Source organism: Carassius gibelio, chromosome A19 (assembly GCF_023724105.1).
Source record: "Carassius gibelio isolate Cgi1373 ecotype wild population from Czech Republic chromosome A19, carGib1.2-hapl.c, whole genome shotgun sequence".
In the NCBI taxonomy this organism is placed as follows: Eukaryota; Metazoa; Chordata; class Actinopteri; order Cypriniformes; family Cyprinidae; genus Carassius; species Carassius gibelio.
In genome coordinates this window covers 27,485,458-27,505,531 of record NC_068389.1, presented here as the reverse complement: position 1 = coordinate 27,505,531, position 20,074 = coordinate 27,485,458, and the positions used below count along the sequence as shown (strand labels likewise).

Genomic DNA, 20,074 nt, shown 5'->3' with positions numbered 1-20,074 from the left:
TTATAAAGATGTATTATTTTTGGGTTTATCCCAGTATTTAAAAGGGAATGAGCTGTGTTCTGACCTGAGACACAAGAAAGACAGAAAAAAAAGAAAGAAAATTTTTTGTATTGAACACAGAGAAAGCAATAAAACAACTACATATCATGTAATGTACATTCAAATTACATTACATGAATATGTCACAGTTATACTAAATTAACAGATTTGTAATCCGAAAAAATCTAAGAAATCAACAAGTGAGACAAATGTGAGCTTTCAATTAATAATTTTCCAAACCTAACTAAATAACTGGAGGCAAAGTTTTTTTTTAACTGCACGTAGATCACAAACCTCTGAAATCGGTTGATAAATGTGAACGTTATTGTGTTTTTATTCAGTAAAAACCGCAGCTCCCCCGTTTACTCTCATTTGTTTTAAGGCAGTCTTGCCCTCATTAACATGGCGGACGCGTTGACGTATCGCGGCAACGGCTCAAAGCGCCAATGAGGCGTCTATGTATTTATATGTCTATGCGGCGCACAATCGTACTTACGGTAAATAACTACATATACGTTACTGCGCATGCGCGGTAATCACACGTACGTGACGTACGTACATACGTGGCGTCAACGCGCTACAGAAGACTTCAGGAGTGAAAGCGAAAGTATAATTTCAGTGAGAGGTAGTAGTGCTCGCCTCGCAGTAAAACCCGGAAGAGACGAACCTTACATGTTGATGTACTCTAGCTCGGCTGATGGCGAATTTCGAAAATGTTAAGAACAAATAAATGGATACGTTCTAGTTTTTTTTAAAAATCTGTGTATAATGTTTTTGTGTTTTGTATTAATGTTTGTATTACTGTATCTTGGCGATGCTCAGCAAGGTAAGAACACGGTTTATTAGTATCGGTATACAAACGACAGTCATTTACAAACACACTATAAATAGTTTTGTAATAGTATGCAATATAATGTAAACACTAAACTAACATTTTACAGTGTTCTTTAGAGGTTTTTTTTTTTCAGTTTTATCCACAATGTGCCAGTCCTTTCACCTTTTCTCATTGCATGTGTTTTATACACTAAAAGTCTGTTTTTCAGAGGATCATTACCTCCACTTCAAGTTTACAGCACTTTCCAAAGCAGACACTTTCCCAGAGTTCAGTGCTGTAGCTGTTGCTGATGACAGACAGATCAAACACTACAGTAATGAAGAAAGAGACTGGATCCTGACTGCAGATAACTGGATCAATCCTCCTGAAGAACCACCTGATTCTAGAGACTGGTTCCTTCATCAGTTAAAATCTCTGTCAAACTGCACAGACTCTCAGTGCTTTGGTGAGTTTCATGCTTTAGTCATCCATTATCGGGCATGTTATAAAACGTCTTGTATTTTTTATGTACTGTAAGTTTCTCACGAGTGTTGTTCTGTGATTGTAGAGCCCCATGTTCTTCAGAGAGTAATTGGTTGTGAACTAGAGAAATCTCCTGAAGGAACAGTGAGTCTGAGAGCATTTGATGAATATGGGTTTGATGGAGAGGATTTTATGTCCTTTGATTCTGACACTCAGCAGTGGATTGAGAAAAACCCCAAAGCTAAAGAAACCAAAATCAAATGGGATCAGCAAACTGGACGCAATAAACTCCTGCACCATTACCTGAAGACCTGCACTGACTGGATCTCCAGCTTTAACAACACAAAGAAGAGTAAGTTTTAATCAGATAATTTAATTAGCTCCCGTCTCAGCTTGTAATGTTTAATAATAATGGCATAACCACATCTTCTGGTGAATTAAAAGTCTTCTCTCCGGTGACATGCAGGATTTCTATTTATTCTGCATAAGCTTCTGCATAAACAAGCTTGCATTCATCTGTGTCCCCTTTTGTGTGTTGTTTTGCATGTGCACTTGGATGGGTTAAATGCAGAGCACCAATTCAGAGTATGCACTGAGAAAAATGACTTTGTGGTGAAGTAAATATTATACAAATAAAAACAAATGTAATTTCTACATTAATTTAGTTAAGGCAAGAAAAAAAGTAAAGTCTATATTAGTACTCAATTTAAGCTTGTAGAAATTTAAGTTTGAACTTATAAGTATATTTTTTTTGCAGTTGTTTATGTTTACAAGGATTCTTTAAGTACATATCAAAGTTATGATCCCATATTTTCATCATGCACTGGGTCATGAATAATTAAAAGGTTACATCTTTCACTGTTTTCGAGTTGTATTTAGACTGTTTTATGGTTGCTTTTGTTGTTAGGTTTAGTAGCTTACTGTTTTGTCATCTGGAGTTCATTTTCTACTTAAAATGATCCATTTATAAATAAACACTACCCACTGTCTGCTACCGTAATGTGTACCAGGTATCGAGGTCTCTGTGTCCAGGTGGGTAATCTTGGTGGAAATATTATCTTTGAAGGATAACAAGCTGTTTGCAAGTGAATCATGCTTTTATAGCATAGGTGTTTTCTTTTATAAACTGGAATTATTGCATTTAAGTAAATATCTAAGTAGATATTATTCATAAAAATTTAACTGGCCATGTTAAATTTATTTAATTCCTTTGCTAAATTTAACTAATATAGTTAAGTAGATCTTACTTGGTTCAATACTTTAAATTTACTTAAAGGTGTTAGTGCAAATTGTTACGAAGATTAGTTTTTTCTTTTATTGTGGGTTACCACACTTGGCAAATGTAATTCCCTCGAAGCACTGGCAGACACAAGTGGTTTTCTTGCAACGGGTTTATTTGAAGCTTATTCTCCATATCCACCGTGAAAACTAAACATACAGTATAACGAGAAAATAAAAGACTGCATTAGCTTAATATGAACATACAATGGCATGCGCAGCATGTAAAATAACGTTCACCAAAGTAAAATACAGACACAAAACAGCATACCTCGTTGGCTGCATGCTGTACACAAGGGAATAAATGTTTCCTTAGATCGCTGACATCCACTATATCAACCTTAACACTTTTATCAGAGCATTAAATTGTCCATGCTTCTCTTGCTGTTAGCTTGACGACTCTCTCACACGCGTACGTCCCCATAAGACCTTGCGCGGAAACTTCAAAATAAAAGCACTTCACTTTTACCAAGTAAAATCACTAAATAATACTAAATGTGATTTATAATTCTAAATTATGACATTGGTTGAAAACAAATTATACATTATTATAATGTTGTGACAATTACACTCCCACCAAAACACACAAACCTTAATGTGGATTTCTCTACACATAATGGATGTTGCCAATAAAATTATAAACAAAACTTCTAACCTTTTGGTATTTAAATATTTAGCATAGAGTTTCAATAAAAACAATAAACTCCTTAGTCTGCCTCAAGCAGAGTAACAACTTTATGTATGGGCCTTTCAAGAAACACTGTTTTAGTTATGGATTTTCCCTTTTTGTCAAATGTAGTGTTACTAACTAGCAACCTTACTTTTCTCACCCTACTATCTGACCCTGGATAGACTTCTGTGACCCTTGCTAGCTTCCATTCGTTGCGTGGTATCAGATCATCTTGTAGAAGGACGATGTCATTGACCTTCAAGTTTCTTTTGTCCATGTGCCACTTTTGTCTTGGTTGTAAGTTTAATAGATATTCTTTCCTCCATCGAGTCCAAAACTCATTAGCCAAATACTGCACTCGACGCCACCTCTTTTGAAGATAGAGATCTTCTCCAACAAATTGTCCAGGTGGAGGCAGAAGAATGGTTGACTTCATTGTAAGGATGTGGTTCGAAGTCAAAGGTTCAGGTCCAGATGGATCATTCAAATGTTCAGCTGTGAGTGGTCTGCTGTTAACAATAGCCATAACCGCGTACAGGAATGTTCTTAGAGAGGTGCTGTCAAGCCTTCGCGATGACTGGTCAAGTATAGCAGTTAGAACACTCCTTACTGTTCTTATTTGTCTCTCCCAGACACCGCCCATTTGACTTGCCGCTGGAGGGTTCATAAAAAATTCGCATCCTAGAGCCTTTACTCTTTCTTGATCCATTTCTTTCAGGAGTTCTGCAAACTCTCGCCTTGCACCAACAAAGTTAGTTCCTTGGTCACATCTTAGTTGACGCACATTTCCTCTTATGGCAATGAACGCCCTTAAAGCATTAATAAATGCATCAGTTGTCATGTCATCAATCATTTCTATGTGTATGGCCCTTGAACATAGACAGGTAAGTAAGAGACCATATTTCTTGAGATCTTTTCTTCCTTCCTTTACATAGATTGGACCGAAAGTCTATGCCTGCGTAAGTGAAGGGTGGAGTTATCTCCGATCTGTCTTGTGGTAAGTCACCCATACTTTGTTCTTCAGTACCTCTTCTGTACTTTCTGCACTTGACACATTTGGAGATGTGTGATGAGACAGCACTGCTGCATCCCAGGATCCACCATCCATTAGCTCGCAGTTCATTTATTGTCATTCCACGTCCTTGATGTTGTACTCTTTTGTGAAAGTGCTCAATGAGTAAGACTGATATGTGGCAGTTCTTTGGGAGTATTGCTGGATGTTTCACATGTGGATGTAACGTGGCTTGACTTAGGCGTCCTCCCACTCTTAAAATACCCTCTTCGTCCAAGAAAGGACTCAATTTATACAGCTTACTGTCTTTGGTCTTGGTAACTACCCGTTTTGCTTTCAAGCTTTTTATCTCCTCTGAGAATGCTTTTTCTTGAACTAGCTTGATGATAGTGAGTTCTGCTTCTTTCCTTTCTTCTAAGCTTGTAGCTGCGTTGGTTCTTTGCTTCACACCTTTTTATTCTTTGACTTGTCGTTTCAATCTGGCAACTGCTTTTACTGCTCTTGACCAATCAGAGAATTTCTGTAGGCGATCCAGAAAAGATCTATCTTCTTTGGCTTTAGTATTACACACAAGCACCTTGCGAAGCTCGGGATCATCCGGTCTAATTTCTCCCACCTTGGGTTCTCTTTCAGGTAGTTCTTTACACCAAAGAAACTTTGGACCTGTGAACCAGTTTGAGTTCTTAAGTTGCTCTGCAGTTAAACCCCGAGAGGCATGATCTGCCGGATTATTCTCAGAGGCAACATAAGCCCATTGCTCAGGCATTGTACTTGACTTGATTCTCTGTATGCGGTTGGCTACGAAAACTTGAAATCTTCTGGCATCGTTGTTTATGTAGCCAAGAACGACTGTGGAATCTGTCCAAAAGAACTCTTGCAGATCTTGGATTTCTAATTCCCTTTGGAGCATGTCACTAGTTCGAACCGCAACAACTGCCGCAGAAAGCTCAAGTCTCGGAATAGTTGTGACCTTGGTTGGTGACACTCTTGACTTGCCCATTACCAGACAGCAATGAACTTCATCGGACATGTTAATGGCTCGAAGGTAGGTACATTCACCGTAGCCAGAGACGCTTGCATCTGCAAAGTGGTGAAGTTCATATCCTTTCACCTTGCCGAAATTTGAAGGTAAAAAACATCTTTTGATTTGCATTTCAGCAAGATTGGGCAGGTCTCTGATCCAGGACTCCCACTTAGGTCTTAGGTTTTCCGGAAGTTCCTCATCCCAGCCAATTTTCTCTCTGCACATTTGCTGGAGTATTTGTTTCCCCAAAAGGACAAAGGGTGCCATGAACCCCAGGGGATCATACACAGAGGTTACAGTAGAGAGCACACCTCTTCTTGTTAGTGGATTAAGTTTTACTTGAACTCTGAATTTGAATGAGTCTGATGTGATGCACCACTCTACTCCTAGAGCTCTCTCCATGTGCGGTGAACTCAAGGCCATGTCTAGATCTTTGATTGTGGCACGTTCTTCTTCTGGGATGGTTGCCATCACTATGTCACTGTTGGAAACAAACTTGTGGAGTCTTAGCTTGCCAGTGGAGCAAAGTTCTCTTGATTCTTTAACAAGCTGAATGGCTTCCTTCTCAGTTTGGACACTTGCAAGAACATCATCAACATAGAAATTTCTTTGAATGAAGCGTATGGAGTCTTCACTGAACTGACCTCGTCCTTGTCCTGCCAGATGTTTCAGGCCAAAGTTGGCACAGCCAGGAGACGAGGCTGCTCCAAACAAGTGGACCTTCATTCTGTAAATTGATGGTATGGTTTCCAAGTTGCCATTCTCCCACCAAAGGAATCTTAAATAATCTTGATCTTCCCTTTTCACGTGAAACTGGTGGAACATCCTTTCAATGTCACACATGACTGCAATGGAACCTTTTCTGAAGCGACATAGAACACCCACCAATGTATTTGTCAAGTCAGGACCGGTAAGCAGGTAGTCATTGAGAGATGTTTCTTTAAACTTGGCAGAACAGTCAAATACTACACGTATTTTTCCTGGTTTTCGTGGATGATAAACTCCATGATGTGGAATGTACCAGGCCGGACTGTTGTCAATTTCTTCTTCTGGGACCTTTTCCGCTTCACCACGTGAAATAATATCGTCCATGAAGTTTATCTAGTCTTTGTAATACTGTTGATCTTTCTTTAATCTCCTTTCAAGACAGTGCAGTCGATGTGTTGCGCATGTCTTTTTGTTAGGTAATTTGGGTCTTTCCTCTTTGAACGGTAATGGCATTTCGTAGTGACCATTGTGTTTCTGTGTGATGTTTTCTCTCAACTTTGTCAGGAACTTGAAATCTTCTTGAGACACCAGATTATCTTCTCCAGCTCTTTCAGAGAAGTCAGACTCAAGGACCTTTATAATGTCTGAGTGAGTGATCTCTTTTACTTTGTTTCGGCTCACATAGTGTTCTTCAGTTTTGAGATTGAGATAAGGCTCCACACCTGGTGTCACTTGTCTCACTACTATGCGATGACTAATTCCGATGGCATCACCGTAGTCTACAGTGGGATGCCTATGGCCAACAATGCTCCATCCAAGGTCCGTACGCTGTGCATAAGGTTGATGATCTTCGCCAAACACAACTTCCTTTGGAAGTAGAGCTTGTGAGCAGTTATACCCAATAAGCAGACCTACTTCACAGTCCTGCAGAGGTGCAATCTCTTCTTGGAGGTGCTCTAGATGGGACCATGCTTTAGCAGTTTCGTTTGTAGGTATGTGCGATTTGTTGGCTGGAATAAACTCGCGTGTGTAGACGGGTGGCAAGGAGATGTTCTTACCGGAGTAAAAGCCTCTGACTTGTAGGTTATTTACTCTTTGAGAGCTTACTACTGTGGTTCTTGAGGTCATAGTAGAGAGCTTGAGCTTCACTTGTTCTTTGTCTGCTTCCAAGACTTCAGCTACTTCGCTTAGAACGAAGGTTGTGTCGCTTTGAGAATCCAACAGAGCATATACAAGGACTTCTTTTTCTGGTTGAGTTAAGGATGAAAGCCAGACAGGAATTACTGCAGCTGTTTGTGCATTAGCTTCACCAAGTATTACTCTATTGGAAGTAGCAGCTGTGGTTTCTTCATGTTGGGATGATTGAGGTATTTCTCTGTATCTTTCTTGACTTGGATTTTGCTTGGCTTGTGGCGGTCTTTGTTCTTTTTTGTCTCGCTCCTCATGCAGACAGGTAGGATGCCGCTTATTGCAAATGTCGCAGACACTTCTACTGTTGCAGCTCTTAGACTGGTGACCAGACCTGAGACACCCAAAGTATAGACTTTCAACTCGAATGAATTTGATTCTGTCTGAAACTGCTTTCTGCATGAACTTCCTGCATTTGTGCAAAGTATGCCCAGTTTTCTTACAGAAAGTGCATGTGATAAAAGTCTGTTCGCTGGAACTTGTGGTCAGTGTCTTTGCTCTGAAGTTTTGTTGTTTTTGGACTTTTGGGTTTTCAGCTTCACCTTGTTTTAGTGACTGCAATGATGTGACAGAATTGCAGGCAATTTTGGCCTCCCTTGCCAGAAATTTGACAAATTGGCTAAAGGAGGGAAATTGGTTAATCTCTTCTTCTACTTCGATAACCTTCTGATTCCATCTTGCCGTTAGCCAATCAGGTAGCTTGGAGAGAATTTTCCTGTTTTCATTACAGTCGTTCAAGATTTCCAATGCCTTGATGTGAACCATGGCAGCTTCACAACTACGGAGAAAATCACTGAACTCCCTGAGCTCAAGGCTGTCCTTAGATCCTATTTTGGGCCACGCTTGGAGCTTGTCTCTGTATGCTTTTGCAATCGTAAATGGGTTTCCGTATCTCTCTTCCAAAATCTCCCATGCAGCAACATAGGCAGACTCAGTTCCGAGAAGAAAATAACCATCGAGTGCTTTCTTAGCTTTTCCACTCACATATCTTCGAAGGTAGTATATCTTTTCTTTGTCTTGAAGGTTCTTCTAGTCGATCAGTGTTTCAAAGGAGAGTTTCCAATCGTTGTATTGCAATGGATCACCACTGAAAACTGAAGGTTCAGGAACTGGAATTCTGTTGGCACTTAAAGCGCCTGCAAGCACCTTAATGAGCTCTGATGTACTTTCATTTGAAGTGGTCATAGCTTGTGGGATTGAGGTCATACGTAGAGCCTGAGGATTTGAAGGAGCCGGGACTTTGTTATCTGCTACCATCTCATGCTCCAGTATGTCTTTCCGTTCTTCTTCTATGACTTTCATTTGATCATATACCTGCATTCTCGCTCGTGCTGCATTAAGACCTTTTACTGCCTCCAGATGCTGTATCTTCCTCCGTTTTTCTTCCAGAGTTTTCTGTAGAGCTCCAAACTCTTCTTCCATTTGAGCCTTAATTTTAGATTCGTCTTCCTCTTTCTGTAGTCTTCGTTTCACTTCGTCTGCTTCTCGTTCTAAACAACGCCTTACTGCTGCTGCTTCTTGATCAGCTATCTTCCTTTTAGCTTCTGCTTCTAGGCGCTGTATTTCCAATTGTTCTTTCTCTTGTTCTTGTAACACTTTCAGAACAGCTTGGCTTGCAGCAGCTTCAGCAGCAGCTTCTTGTCGTTTAACAGAAGACCTACTTGAATGCACCGAATTGCTTTTCAAGAAAGAAGTGACAGAACCTGATTTGTATGTACTTGAGTCGAAGAGAGAGCCTGCTTCAGGCCAATCTTGTTTTTCTCCTTCTGGAATCTTTCCATCCAGTCGACTTGAGGCTCTGGATACAATGAACTTGGAAATCTCTACACACAGATCCACTTTTCGACGCGTGTCTTGCTCTGGAATTGAGACGTCACGTAGTTCATCATAAACACGCTGAACGTCTGCAGAAAGATGATGTCATTAAGCAGATCATCAGGTAAGGGCTCTGTTGACTGTGATAATGACTTCTTTGAAGATTTAACTTGGGTTCTCCATTTATCATAAATGTAATTGAACCTTTGATGAAGCGCTTTAGTTTTTTCATCTTGCAATTCTCTACCTTTTTCGGTTAGAGTTCTGACTCTTTGACTTCGTCTTGGCTGGTGCGCTTTCTCTTGCTGGACTTCAGCAACACCAACTTGATCTTCTTCTATGCTTTCCCTAACCTGAGTTGTAGGCTCACTTGACTCTGACATTGTCTAATCCTTTAAATTGACCCACTTTTCTAAATAAAGGCTGTAATTAAACTGTTTAATTAAACTTATGTTTGCCTTTAACGCTGACTCAAATGTAAATGTCACTTACATATTGTTACTTCTAAGCTTAAATGATTTTCAAATTTCAGTTTTCAATGAGGTTCAAATGTGATTAGAAAATAGAAAATGTGCAAAAAAAAAAAGAAAACCCCAGCTTAACTCAACTTTGATTATTACCTTTCAAAATGTTCTTATTATGCATTAACTCTGTAGAGAATATAGACTTAGACACTTAAATATTAAATGACCAATAACCTTCACTTCTAAACACACTATTTAAACTTGAGTATAATTTCCTTTTAACTCTGGCACTGTATCTACAAAATGGCAAGCTTCAATGTATATTACATGGTCACATAAATCAAAACATTTACTACACACACAGATGCTATATTGACGCAAATCTTTTTGGCAAACCTTAACAGAAGCCCTCTTCTTAGATCACCCTTGACTTATTAGTGTTCCAGTTCTTTATGGCTTTGTCTTGAAAACGTTGTTCATTAAGATCTGTGCGTCATCTTACTTCTGTCTGCGTGCGTGCATGTTGTCGGCTTCAGTCCTTTGATGACAGTTCTGCGCGCTACCGGCTGTTGCTGATTCTTTGAACTTGCACGCTATCGATTAATGTCCACTCGCGTTGATGAACAGTCCGAGTTTTCACTGTAATTCCCTCGAAGAACTGGCAGACACAAATGGTTTTCTTGCAACGGGTTTATTTGAAGCTTATTCTCCATATCCACCGTGAAAACTAAACATACAGTATAACGAGAAAATAAAAGACTGCATTAGCTTAATATGAACATACAATGGCATGCGCAGCATGTAAAATAACGTTCACCAAAGTAAAATACAGACACAAAACAGCATACCTCGTTGGCTGCATGCTGTACACAAGGGAATAAATGTTTCCTTAGATCGCTGACATCCACTATATCAACCTTAACACTTTTATCAGAGCATTAAATTGTCCATGCTTCTCTTGCTGTTAGCTTGACGACTCTCTCACACGCGTACGTCCCCATAAGACCTTGCGCGGAAACTTCAAAATAAAAGCACTTCACTTTTACCAAGTAAAATCACTAAATAATACTAAATGTGATTTATAATTCTAAATTATGACATTGGTTGAAAACAAATTATACATTATTATAATGTTGTGACAATTACAGCAAATGTTACTTTCACTTTCAATCAACAACTGATGCATAGAACGAGCCGCTTCAGTAGGGTCTGGACAAGTCTTTTTTATAGTTTTTTTTAAATATATATATATAACTTTTATAAAGAATATCTCTTTGGATTTGAGACTTTAATCTTTGCAACTTTACAGATTTTGTTTATGCATCAAGATCTTGTAACATTCCAAAGAATGACCCCTTTTATTTTTTTTGTCATAATTTATTAAACCTCATGTTCCTGTCATGTGGATCACAAAAGCAGAGCACAGAAACCACTGAGGCAAGAAAATTATTTGTAAATGTTTATTTGCTAATTGCATTATGATTTTCTGCTCCAGATTCACCAGATGTTGGTTTGTTTGTGAAGAAAGCTCCTGATGATCACAGTAAGCTGGTTCTGATCTGTCTGGTCACTGGTTTCTACCCCAGAGATATTGAGATGAACATCAGATTGAACAGAATTAATATTCAGAACCAAATATCATCTGGAGTCAGACCCAATGATGATGAAACCTTTCAGATGAGATCCAGTGTGAAGATCGACAGAAACCACAGAGGATCTTATGACTGTCATGTCATTCACAGCAGTCTGACAGAACCAGTGTCAGTAAACTGGGGTAAATATCATCATAAATACCATCTTAAGTAAATACAGTTGTGTTCAAAATTATTCAACCCCCTTGACTTGCAAGACATTTTGCTGCGGAGAACAGCATTTAATGAAATCAGTTCAACAAAGGCATCAGTAAAGTATTAGAGAAAGTTTGTTAATACACTTTTGAGTGATTCTGAGAATGGAACATTGATGAATCATGATAAAATTCAAATTGACTCTAAACATTCATGTTCAAAATTATTCAACCCCCTTTGTGCAGAATCTTTAATTCTTTAAAATCACCAATAAACTCTGTCTGTAAGTGTTTAGAAGCTTCTGTCACCTACAGTTTTGGCCCATTCCACACCTGAAAAAGCTTCCAGATCACTGATAATCTTTGGTTTTCACATTGCCACTGCTTTCTTCAATTTCAACCAGATATTTTCAATTGGAATTAAGCCTGAAGACTGAACAGGCCACTTAAGAACATTCTATGACTGATCCCTGAACCAAGCAGAAGTAGATTTGGATGTGTACTTTGGGATGACTGTCCTGCAGGAAAGTCCATTGATCATCAGCTTCAGTATTTGCACCAAAGGAATCACAATTCTTGTCAAAATGACCTGATACTTGAAAGAATCCATGATGTCCTTCATACAGTCATGATTTCCACTTCCTTCTACAGTAAAGAAACCCCATAACAGGACTGATCCACCTCCAAGTTTGACGATGGAGATGGTGTTCTTCTGCTTATGAGCTTGGCCTGTTTTGCAGCAGACATACCGCTGATCCATGGGTCCAAAAAGTTCCAGTTTGGTCACATCACTCCATATAACATTCCTCCAGAGCTCCACAGGTCAACACAAATGAATTTTATCAAGTTCAAGTTGGCTTTTTGTTCTTCTTGATCAAGAGTGGTATTCATCAAGATGTCTCAACCTGAAGGCCGTACTTGTCTAGTGTTCTTCTTACACACTGCTTTGAAATGGTTTCCTCCTTTCATCGGGTCATCTTGCAAGTCTTTGGCTGTACATTGCAGGTTTTTCTCAGTTGCTCTGATTAAACATTTTATGATATTGTGCTTTTTCTTCAAAACCCTCCAAGGTTTTCTGGTAAAACACATTTCAAGCTAAGGAATAAGGCTGAGAACTGTGTTTCTAGGAACTTTCAATGTCTTGGAAATCTTCATATAGCCTTAGCCTTTCTAAAGTAATACAATATTTAGTCTTTTAAAGAAAGTAGTTTTGCTTTTGCAAACATAACAACGTCTCCACAACATGGCACAATAATACTACAGCGAGAATCAAAGTTACTCCTTTCTTTGCATGAACATTTGGGCGGTGTTATGCAAATCTTTCTACATCATAACGTAGACATGTGGGGTGTGTATAAATAAGGCGTTTTAGGAGGACGTGGACAAATCTGAAGTTTTGGGTGAACTAATCCTTCAATTGCGTTCAAAAGTTTATAATATTGATTAAAAAAATCTTTTTTTTCTTCATTTTGCAGATGGAACATGTATTGACTGTGAAAAAGGAGTTCTATGGTTTGTTATAGCAGGATTAGCAGTTCTAGTTCTAGTTCTAGTTCTCGCTGTGATTGGTTACTGCATCTACAAAAAGAAAAAGTCAAATGGTGAGTTATAAATATTCAATATTAATAATGTTCATTGTTGTTTTAAGGAAAGACTCTACAGGTGAATAGTGTAAAAAAAAAAAAGTTAGCATCAAACTTCCCCAGCTTTTTTTTTTGCATGAAATCAAAATTTACAGCTATAGTCACATTATAGTCTTAAGGTCAACAATGAATCCATGTAATTAAATCCACTGAAAAAAATTGTCTTGGTAATCTTTAATCAAAATCTGATCAGTTGCTTATGCTCTGGAATGGCATGCCTTCTCTGATGATGTCATTTTAATGGCTTTGTCCATTCGTAGTTTTCAGTCACATGACTGGACTAGATAATTTAGGTCAAGGATAATACAAAGGCGCACATGCTAAAACGTTAATGTGAAAACACTTAATGTGGCTTTAAAACAGTGTTATTAAAATAACAAATTCAGTATAATTCATACAGGCAAGCAGAGGAGCTTGGAATATGAACGCAATCCACTAATTGTTTAAGTGTTTTCTTTAAAATGGTTTTCAATGGGAAAACATTAAATATTACATTTTGCATATTGTGTTCTTCTTCTGGGTTCATCTCTCTGGTCTTCTGGGTTCATCTGCTTGCATGTGCAAAGTATGCATCATCAAAAAGGTTTTACTACATTACTATTTAATGCAAACTGAAGTAGCGGTCAGTAGATTAAAGCCTTGTTTTGCCCATCCTGTAAGGATGTGACATCACGTGAAAACTATGAATAGCTTGGCCAGAAAGTCCTTGACCACGCCCCTCCAACAGTTAGTTTGCTCTGAATGAGCGACGGAGAGGAAGAACAGAGGAGCTCAAAAATAAAACCCCACCCTCTGTTCAGTATTCACTTTCAGTTTGAAATACATCACTATACACAAATAAAGTCGACAGCAACTTTAAAAATTGCAAAGATTTTACAGATGGGATGTTAGATCTCTTTAAATCAGAAAATACTGGAATAGCCCAAATTTTTTAAATTGCCCAGTGTATAAAAAACAATGGTTTTGCCAGTAGTGTCTTGGATGAAATCTCTTGTTTTGATACATCCTTGTTTTGACATTTTAAACTCTATGAATTCAAGCCGGACAGTTTTGGCATTATATATTTATATATACATACATTTTTTTTTAAAGATGTACAGGTACATGTTTTCATATAATCTGTGTGTTTCTAGATTACAGATATGGTTGCGATGATGGTGTAGAGAGGAACATGATTACACCAGTTTAGTCATGTTTTTTGCACTGAATTTAATTGTAATCGATCTACTGACTGAACTGGGGTTAATTTACTGTGGTTGAGGACACTCATTACACATGAAACTGCATGGATCTTCGCACAAATCTTCTGGATCTGCATAAAATATAGTATGATTTCAATTTGTTATTTTTTTATTTTATTGTTCCTTCAGAATTTTAAACCTGTGTTACTTTTATTTTAATAATAATACATAATTATGACCATTTATGTGCCTTAATACTCCGTTGAAATATGATGCTGCTTTTTCATGTTTCTTCGAAGAATCAAAAACATACCTAACATGAGTTACAAGTGTAGCATAACTCTCTGTTGTTGTTGATGAAACGAATTTAAATGAAACGTCTTATAAGAAGGAGATGCAAAGGACTGCTTTGAAACAGATTTACTTCTCATTTGGATATTAATGTAAATATCACTAGTTGAGACAAACGTCTACACTATTTATGAGGTTAGAATCCCACTGAAAAACCATAATGTCTATTTCAATTGATTTAGATGTATTTAATCTTTTGCTCAAGAAATACCACTATTTCATAAAAATATTCATTTTTATGTTATTCTGCACTATAAAAAATAAAAAAAGATTATGAGCTTAACAGTAACAGTTCAAAACCTGTTAATTGGTTTAACAGGTTAACTGTATGTAGTGAAAACAGTGGTGTAGTGGAGAGTATACTGCTTATATACTGACTAATTATATTGCCAAGGACCGCCCAAAAATACAATTCTGCTTACACCACTGGTGAGAACAAAAAAGGACAGTTTTCCTTAGAAAGTTCCAGCCGGAAAGAAATAATATTATGTGGAAAATGGGTTTTATGCTGTAAGGTTGCAGTGAAGCTTTTACTGTGGACCAGTTACTGAAATGAAATCTACAGCATCTGAAAGCAAGGTTGTTGTGGTTTTATTATCTGGTTTGAGCAAAGTTTTAAAAACTGTGATATATTGAGATAATGTAGCCTTTTTTTGTAATTACGTTACCAGGCATCTTATTGTAGGGGTCAATTTTCCGGGGACAGTCCCGGTTTTTAGTGTTCTGTCCCCGACTGAAGTTGTTCCTAGTGTTTTATGGTGTCTCCTTTATCTATACACCTTTTACCTATTTATTTATTATTCTCAGGTAGGTAAGGAAAGTCGACTATAGACAAAACTATAAGCATTCCAATAGTACTTACAATTTGCTCTGAAGACTTCCTTGTTGTCAGTTCAATACTACGACTTAGGTGCCCTTGAGAAAGGCATCGAACCCCCAACTGCTCCCCGGGCGCCGCAGCATAAATGGCTGCCCACTACTCCGGGTGTGTGCTCACAGTGTGTGTGTGTGTGTGTGTGTGTGTGTGTTCACTGCTCTGTGTGTGTGCATTTCGGATGGGTTAAATGCAGAGCACAAATTCTGAGTATGGGTCACCATACTTGGCTCAATGTCACGTCACTTTACGTCACTTTTTTCTTGCTTACGGCTCTTAAATTACTACTCTTGCAGACCATAACTTGTCAATAATAAAATATATACATATTAAAGTTAACAAAAGTTATATCAAAGTACAATAGAAAAGTTACAAAATCAAGGTATAATCAGCTGTTATCAGGCGTCGAGGGATACTTTGCTTGTTCAGTATCCGTCCGTCGAGTCTCTCTCTCAGTCTTTTATACACAGACGTCGAGCGCTGTTTCTTCTGATGTCATCACCTGGAGTGCTGCCAACTCCTCTGCCGAGGCTTTCAGTTGTTTACTTCGCATTGCTTTAGTCCTTTTCTCAGTGGTGGACGAAGTACACAAATCAAGTACTTGAGTAAAAATACAGATACGTATAGTAAAATATTACTCCAGTAAAAGTAAAAGTACTCCTTTTTCAATTTAATTCAAGTGAAAGTACAAAAGTACTAATTTTTTTATGTACTTAAGTAAAAGAGTACTGAAAGATAGATGTTTGCAATTTTATATAGGCTACTTACTTTAATTTTATATTAGCAGATATTTTTTTTAATAATCCCACTGCTCAAAATACCTGGGATTTTTTCCAAAATAACCACTATATGGAGTCAAGATATATTTTTGTTGTTGATATGGACTACGCCGATGAGAGTAATGTTGACTGTGAAGCTTACACTGTGATGTACCTGAGAGAAAACAGAGATGACCGTCTGATTTTTTTTTTACTTCTCAAATCTTGTCTGTGGTGTAAAAACACCCCTGGCCAAACGGGGTGCATCCCTTCCCACTTTGATAATTACTGTAGTTACTATATTCTGAACATCACATCCTTACTTTTGTCCCTAGATGTAATCTCTCTCTCTCTATATATATAGGTGGTTGAATAAAAATATTTGGACATTATTTATAAAAATTACCTCAAGTTAGCACCAGCAAGCTTGTTAGCTAGACAGTTAGCATCAGCTAACAATATTTACTGATTTTCAGTACGGTTATGAATAAACATTCATGCCTGTCTACTCGTCTAGTTAATCCAAACAATATACATATGTATAACCTTACTGTTGATAAACAATATAAAAACGGACGTCACATAGGACATGGTAGCATTTTAATAAAACAGTTAATATTACGGCAGCGGGGAATTTGAACATGCACGAGTTATTTTATTTAATCTGTGTTAGTTTAATGGGTTTTTTTTTAAAAAATGTTTTACCTAAAACACAGAGCAGCTGATTGATGTGTCTGCATCGTCTGCACTCGAGCATTTCAGTGGGCTTAAACAGATCACTCTTTACAGCGGATTTAGTTCCCAAACAACTGACAATTTTGACCTTAATATGATTTTCAGTGACAATAATTAATCCTAAATGTCGACATTAATATACTTTTAGCAACATCAGACCATACCTGTCAAGTTTTGGATTTGAAAATAAGGGAAATTTTCCAGCGCCCATTGCGAGCAGTCCCACCACCCCAACAAAGCTCCAGTATCCCTTACATTTTAAGACAGGTGTTATAGCCCAAATGAAAACACAAAAGGGTATATATGAAGAGCATTTATTTAAAGGCTTATTTGCATATTTTCTGTTAATTTAACATTGCTTGTTTTTACATTTACATTTTATTTTAATTCCACACATTCTTTTCATTTCATATTGCTTTTCTTTTACAGTTTTTCTTTTCATTTCACAACTTTTCTTTTACTCTTTTAGTGAGTTGTTGTACCAATTTGGTGCAGACTTTGCATTCTTTAAAAAAGTAAATTCGCTGTCCCATTTATCACGGTATTTACACATGGGTTTTGGTTTTTTGGCAGGTGTGCCTTCACTCTCTATCGTAGCATCCATTATCCGTCTCTGTTTTTTCTTTTGTTGTTGTTGTTTTTCCCACGTTATAACTCATGTCATCTGACCTCACACACCCCTCGCGACAGGCTACTACAGGTGGGAGTTATCGCGAGACTAGTGACAGAGCTCAGATTGGGAATGTTTTTATTATTATTATTTTATTAATAACGCAGGTAAAAAAAATAAATAAATAAAAATACGGGAGATTTACGGGAAAATACTAATACGGGAGGACGGCGGGAAAGAAGGGTAAAATACGTGACTTTCCCGGCCAAAACGGGATACTTGACAGGTATGCATCAGACGCACGCGCGCTCACAAGATCTCCCGGTTCTTACTGACTCGCACTAAACGGTTCATTTGGATCAGTGAGTGGTCGACTCCAGAACAGCTGCAATCGGATCATTCTAATTCGTAAACGAATCATTTGGTGCGATTCGCGATCCGATTTAAACGTTTATTTTGAAAAGACTCAGTTCATTCATGATGAATCAGACACCGCTTCTGCGTGTCGGAGCACGTGATATTATTATAGGGAGTAACGATATGTTTTATGAAATGTAGTGAAGTTAAAAGTACGATCTCATGCTTTGGAATGTAGTGAAGTAAAAGTTAAAGTTACTCAAAATAAAACTAGGTACTTTTACTTCATAACAATTTACTGGAGAAAAAAATTGTTATTTTTGGGGTATTTGTACTTTATTAATGTAAAATGTAAACGGATGACTTGTACTTGTACTTGTACTTTTACTTCATACCAATTTACTGGAGAAAAAAATATTTTTGGGGTATTTGTACTTTATTCATGTAAAATGTAAACGGATGACTTGTACTTTTACTTCATACCAATTTACTTGAGGAAAAAAATTTGGGGGGTATTTGTACTTTATTCATGTAAAATGTAAACGGGTGACTTGTACTTGTACTTTTACTTGATGCAATTTCTGGAGAAAAAAAGCTGTTATTTTCCACATTAAATATGGTAAACAGAAACAACTTTTGATGTGAAAGAACCAATAAGGTTTTTGATATAGGCCTAGCTGTTTGTTAGCTGTGGTATATTGGCTGAATGCACAAAATGACTGAGTGCAAATACTATCAGTGAAGAGAATTTAAATACATTCATGTTTTGGTGTAGGGATGACAGCTTTTTTTTAATGAAATGTTAAAGATGTCCAAAATGTGTTTAAATGAGCATTGTTTGTTATATTAATTATAAATCATGTTTAGTGATGTTCTTACTAGGGAGTGGACTTTTTACACCCCAGGCTATTTGCAATAGTTACTATTTACTATTTTTCAGTGTGTTTTTTAGTAATTGTAAAAAAAGAAAGAAAAAAAAAACAGGTCTTCCAACACCACTGTATCAATAATGATGTTAATGTATGGAGCCCACAACAATAAAAACATTTGTAGATAATGACAAGTTAGATTTCAGTGAGATTTTGACAACTTAACTAGAAAATGTCCCTGGTTTTCTTTTCAGAAATCTGGTCACCTTATCTTATTTGTTCCTGACTTTGGGCAAATATTTAATTCATGTGATGTGCTGTAGTGTATGACTTATGCATTTATCTGAGTAAAGTGTGCTTGATGGTATTTGCTGGTACTTTGCCTCCTTAATACATCATTTAAATTGGAGAAAAAGTTATGTAAATGAACATTGTTGTGTTTCTCAAATAAAGAGATTCTTTCTCATGAACTCATGCTTTTTAATGACAATTGTTATCACCTCATTTCATTTCACAGCATGTACTGTTCCTCTACACCGTGCCCTCTTACATCATTCAACACATACTGCCCTCTAGTGGTCACAACAACAACAACAATCACATATTAAATGCAACATCCCCCTCTCTTAAAATATGACCAAACATATTTCAATCCAATCATTTGAATATTTCAATGTTTTATTCTTTCTTTAAAAAGAAAAGTGACTTACTAACACGATTGAACAGCAAATACCACCACTAAACATTTAAAGAAAAGTACACAGAATAAAAGGAATTCAGATCAAATTAAAGTTAGTCTGGTTTATAGCTTTTATTGCATTTTTAGCAAAAGAGATTGAATCTAGAAATACATTCCATTTTTGTAAGAAAGATTCTGCCAATAATAAAAATTTAAGTTTAAGTAGGGCTTACATTTTATCTAAAGTATTCCAAATGTTAAGGTTAAGTCAACTATTATCATTTGTAATGTGTATACCTAGGTATTTAATAGTGTCTTTATAGGAATATTATAAACGGTTGAAAAGTTATCAATCAGTAGAAATTCACATTTTTGAAATTTCACTTTAAGCAAGATGCCCTCTATGTTTGGATAATTTTTGGAGCTTGATCAATGATTTTCATAAATATTGTTGTATCATATGCCAATTGGCTGATGACTAACTATTTGTCAAATACTGTCGATTTTTCAAAAACTGAATTTTTTACAAGAATGAAAAGCATTTCTGCAGCAGAAATAAAGAGCAGGGGAAAGATGAGAGATGGGGAAACCTTGTTTGATTCCTTTTTCAATTGAGAATCTTGGAGATATATCATGTGGTAATATAACTGTGCTATTTGGGGTCTAAATATATATTCTTTTAATTTTGGTCCATTCTTAAGAGAAATAGTATTCCTAAATCTAATTTTGCAAGAAA

The 20,074-nt window shown here is 37.0% G+C and overlaps 1 protein-coding gene across 3 annotated transcripts; it reads left to right on the top strand.

The window, feature by feature from the left end:
- The first annotated feature begins 656 nt into the window (after nt 1-656).
- LOC127935147 (zinc-alpha-2-glycoprotein) lies at nt 657-19,129 on the top strand. 3 transcript variants are annotated; one of them, XM_052532757.1, is made up of 6 exons: nt 657-865; nt 1,083-1,319; nt 1,422-1,688; nt 10,991-11,269; nt 12,757-12,882; nt 14,058-19,129. In XM_052532757.1, the coding sequence occupies exons 1-6, from the start codon at nt 808-810 to the stop codon at nt 14,111-14,113; spliced, it is 1,023 nt and encodes a 340-aa protein (XP_052388717.1). In that variant the 5' UTR covers nt 657-807; the 3' UTR covers nt 14,114-19,129. The 3 variants fall into 3 exon arrangements, with proteins under 3 accessions (XP_052388717.1, XP_052388716.1, XP_052388718.1); XM_052532756.1 differs by having other exon boundaries at nt 1,071-1,319; XM_052532758.1 differs by lacking the exons at nt 12,757-12,882; nt 14,058-19,129 and adding an exon at nt 11,686-12,716 and having other exon boundaries at nt 1,071-1,319.
- Nucleotides 19,130-20,074: the final 945 nt, after the last annotated feature.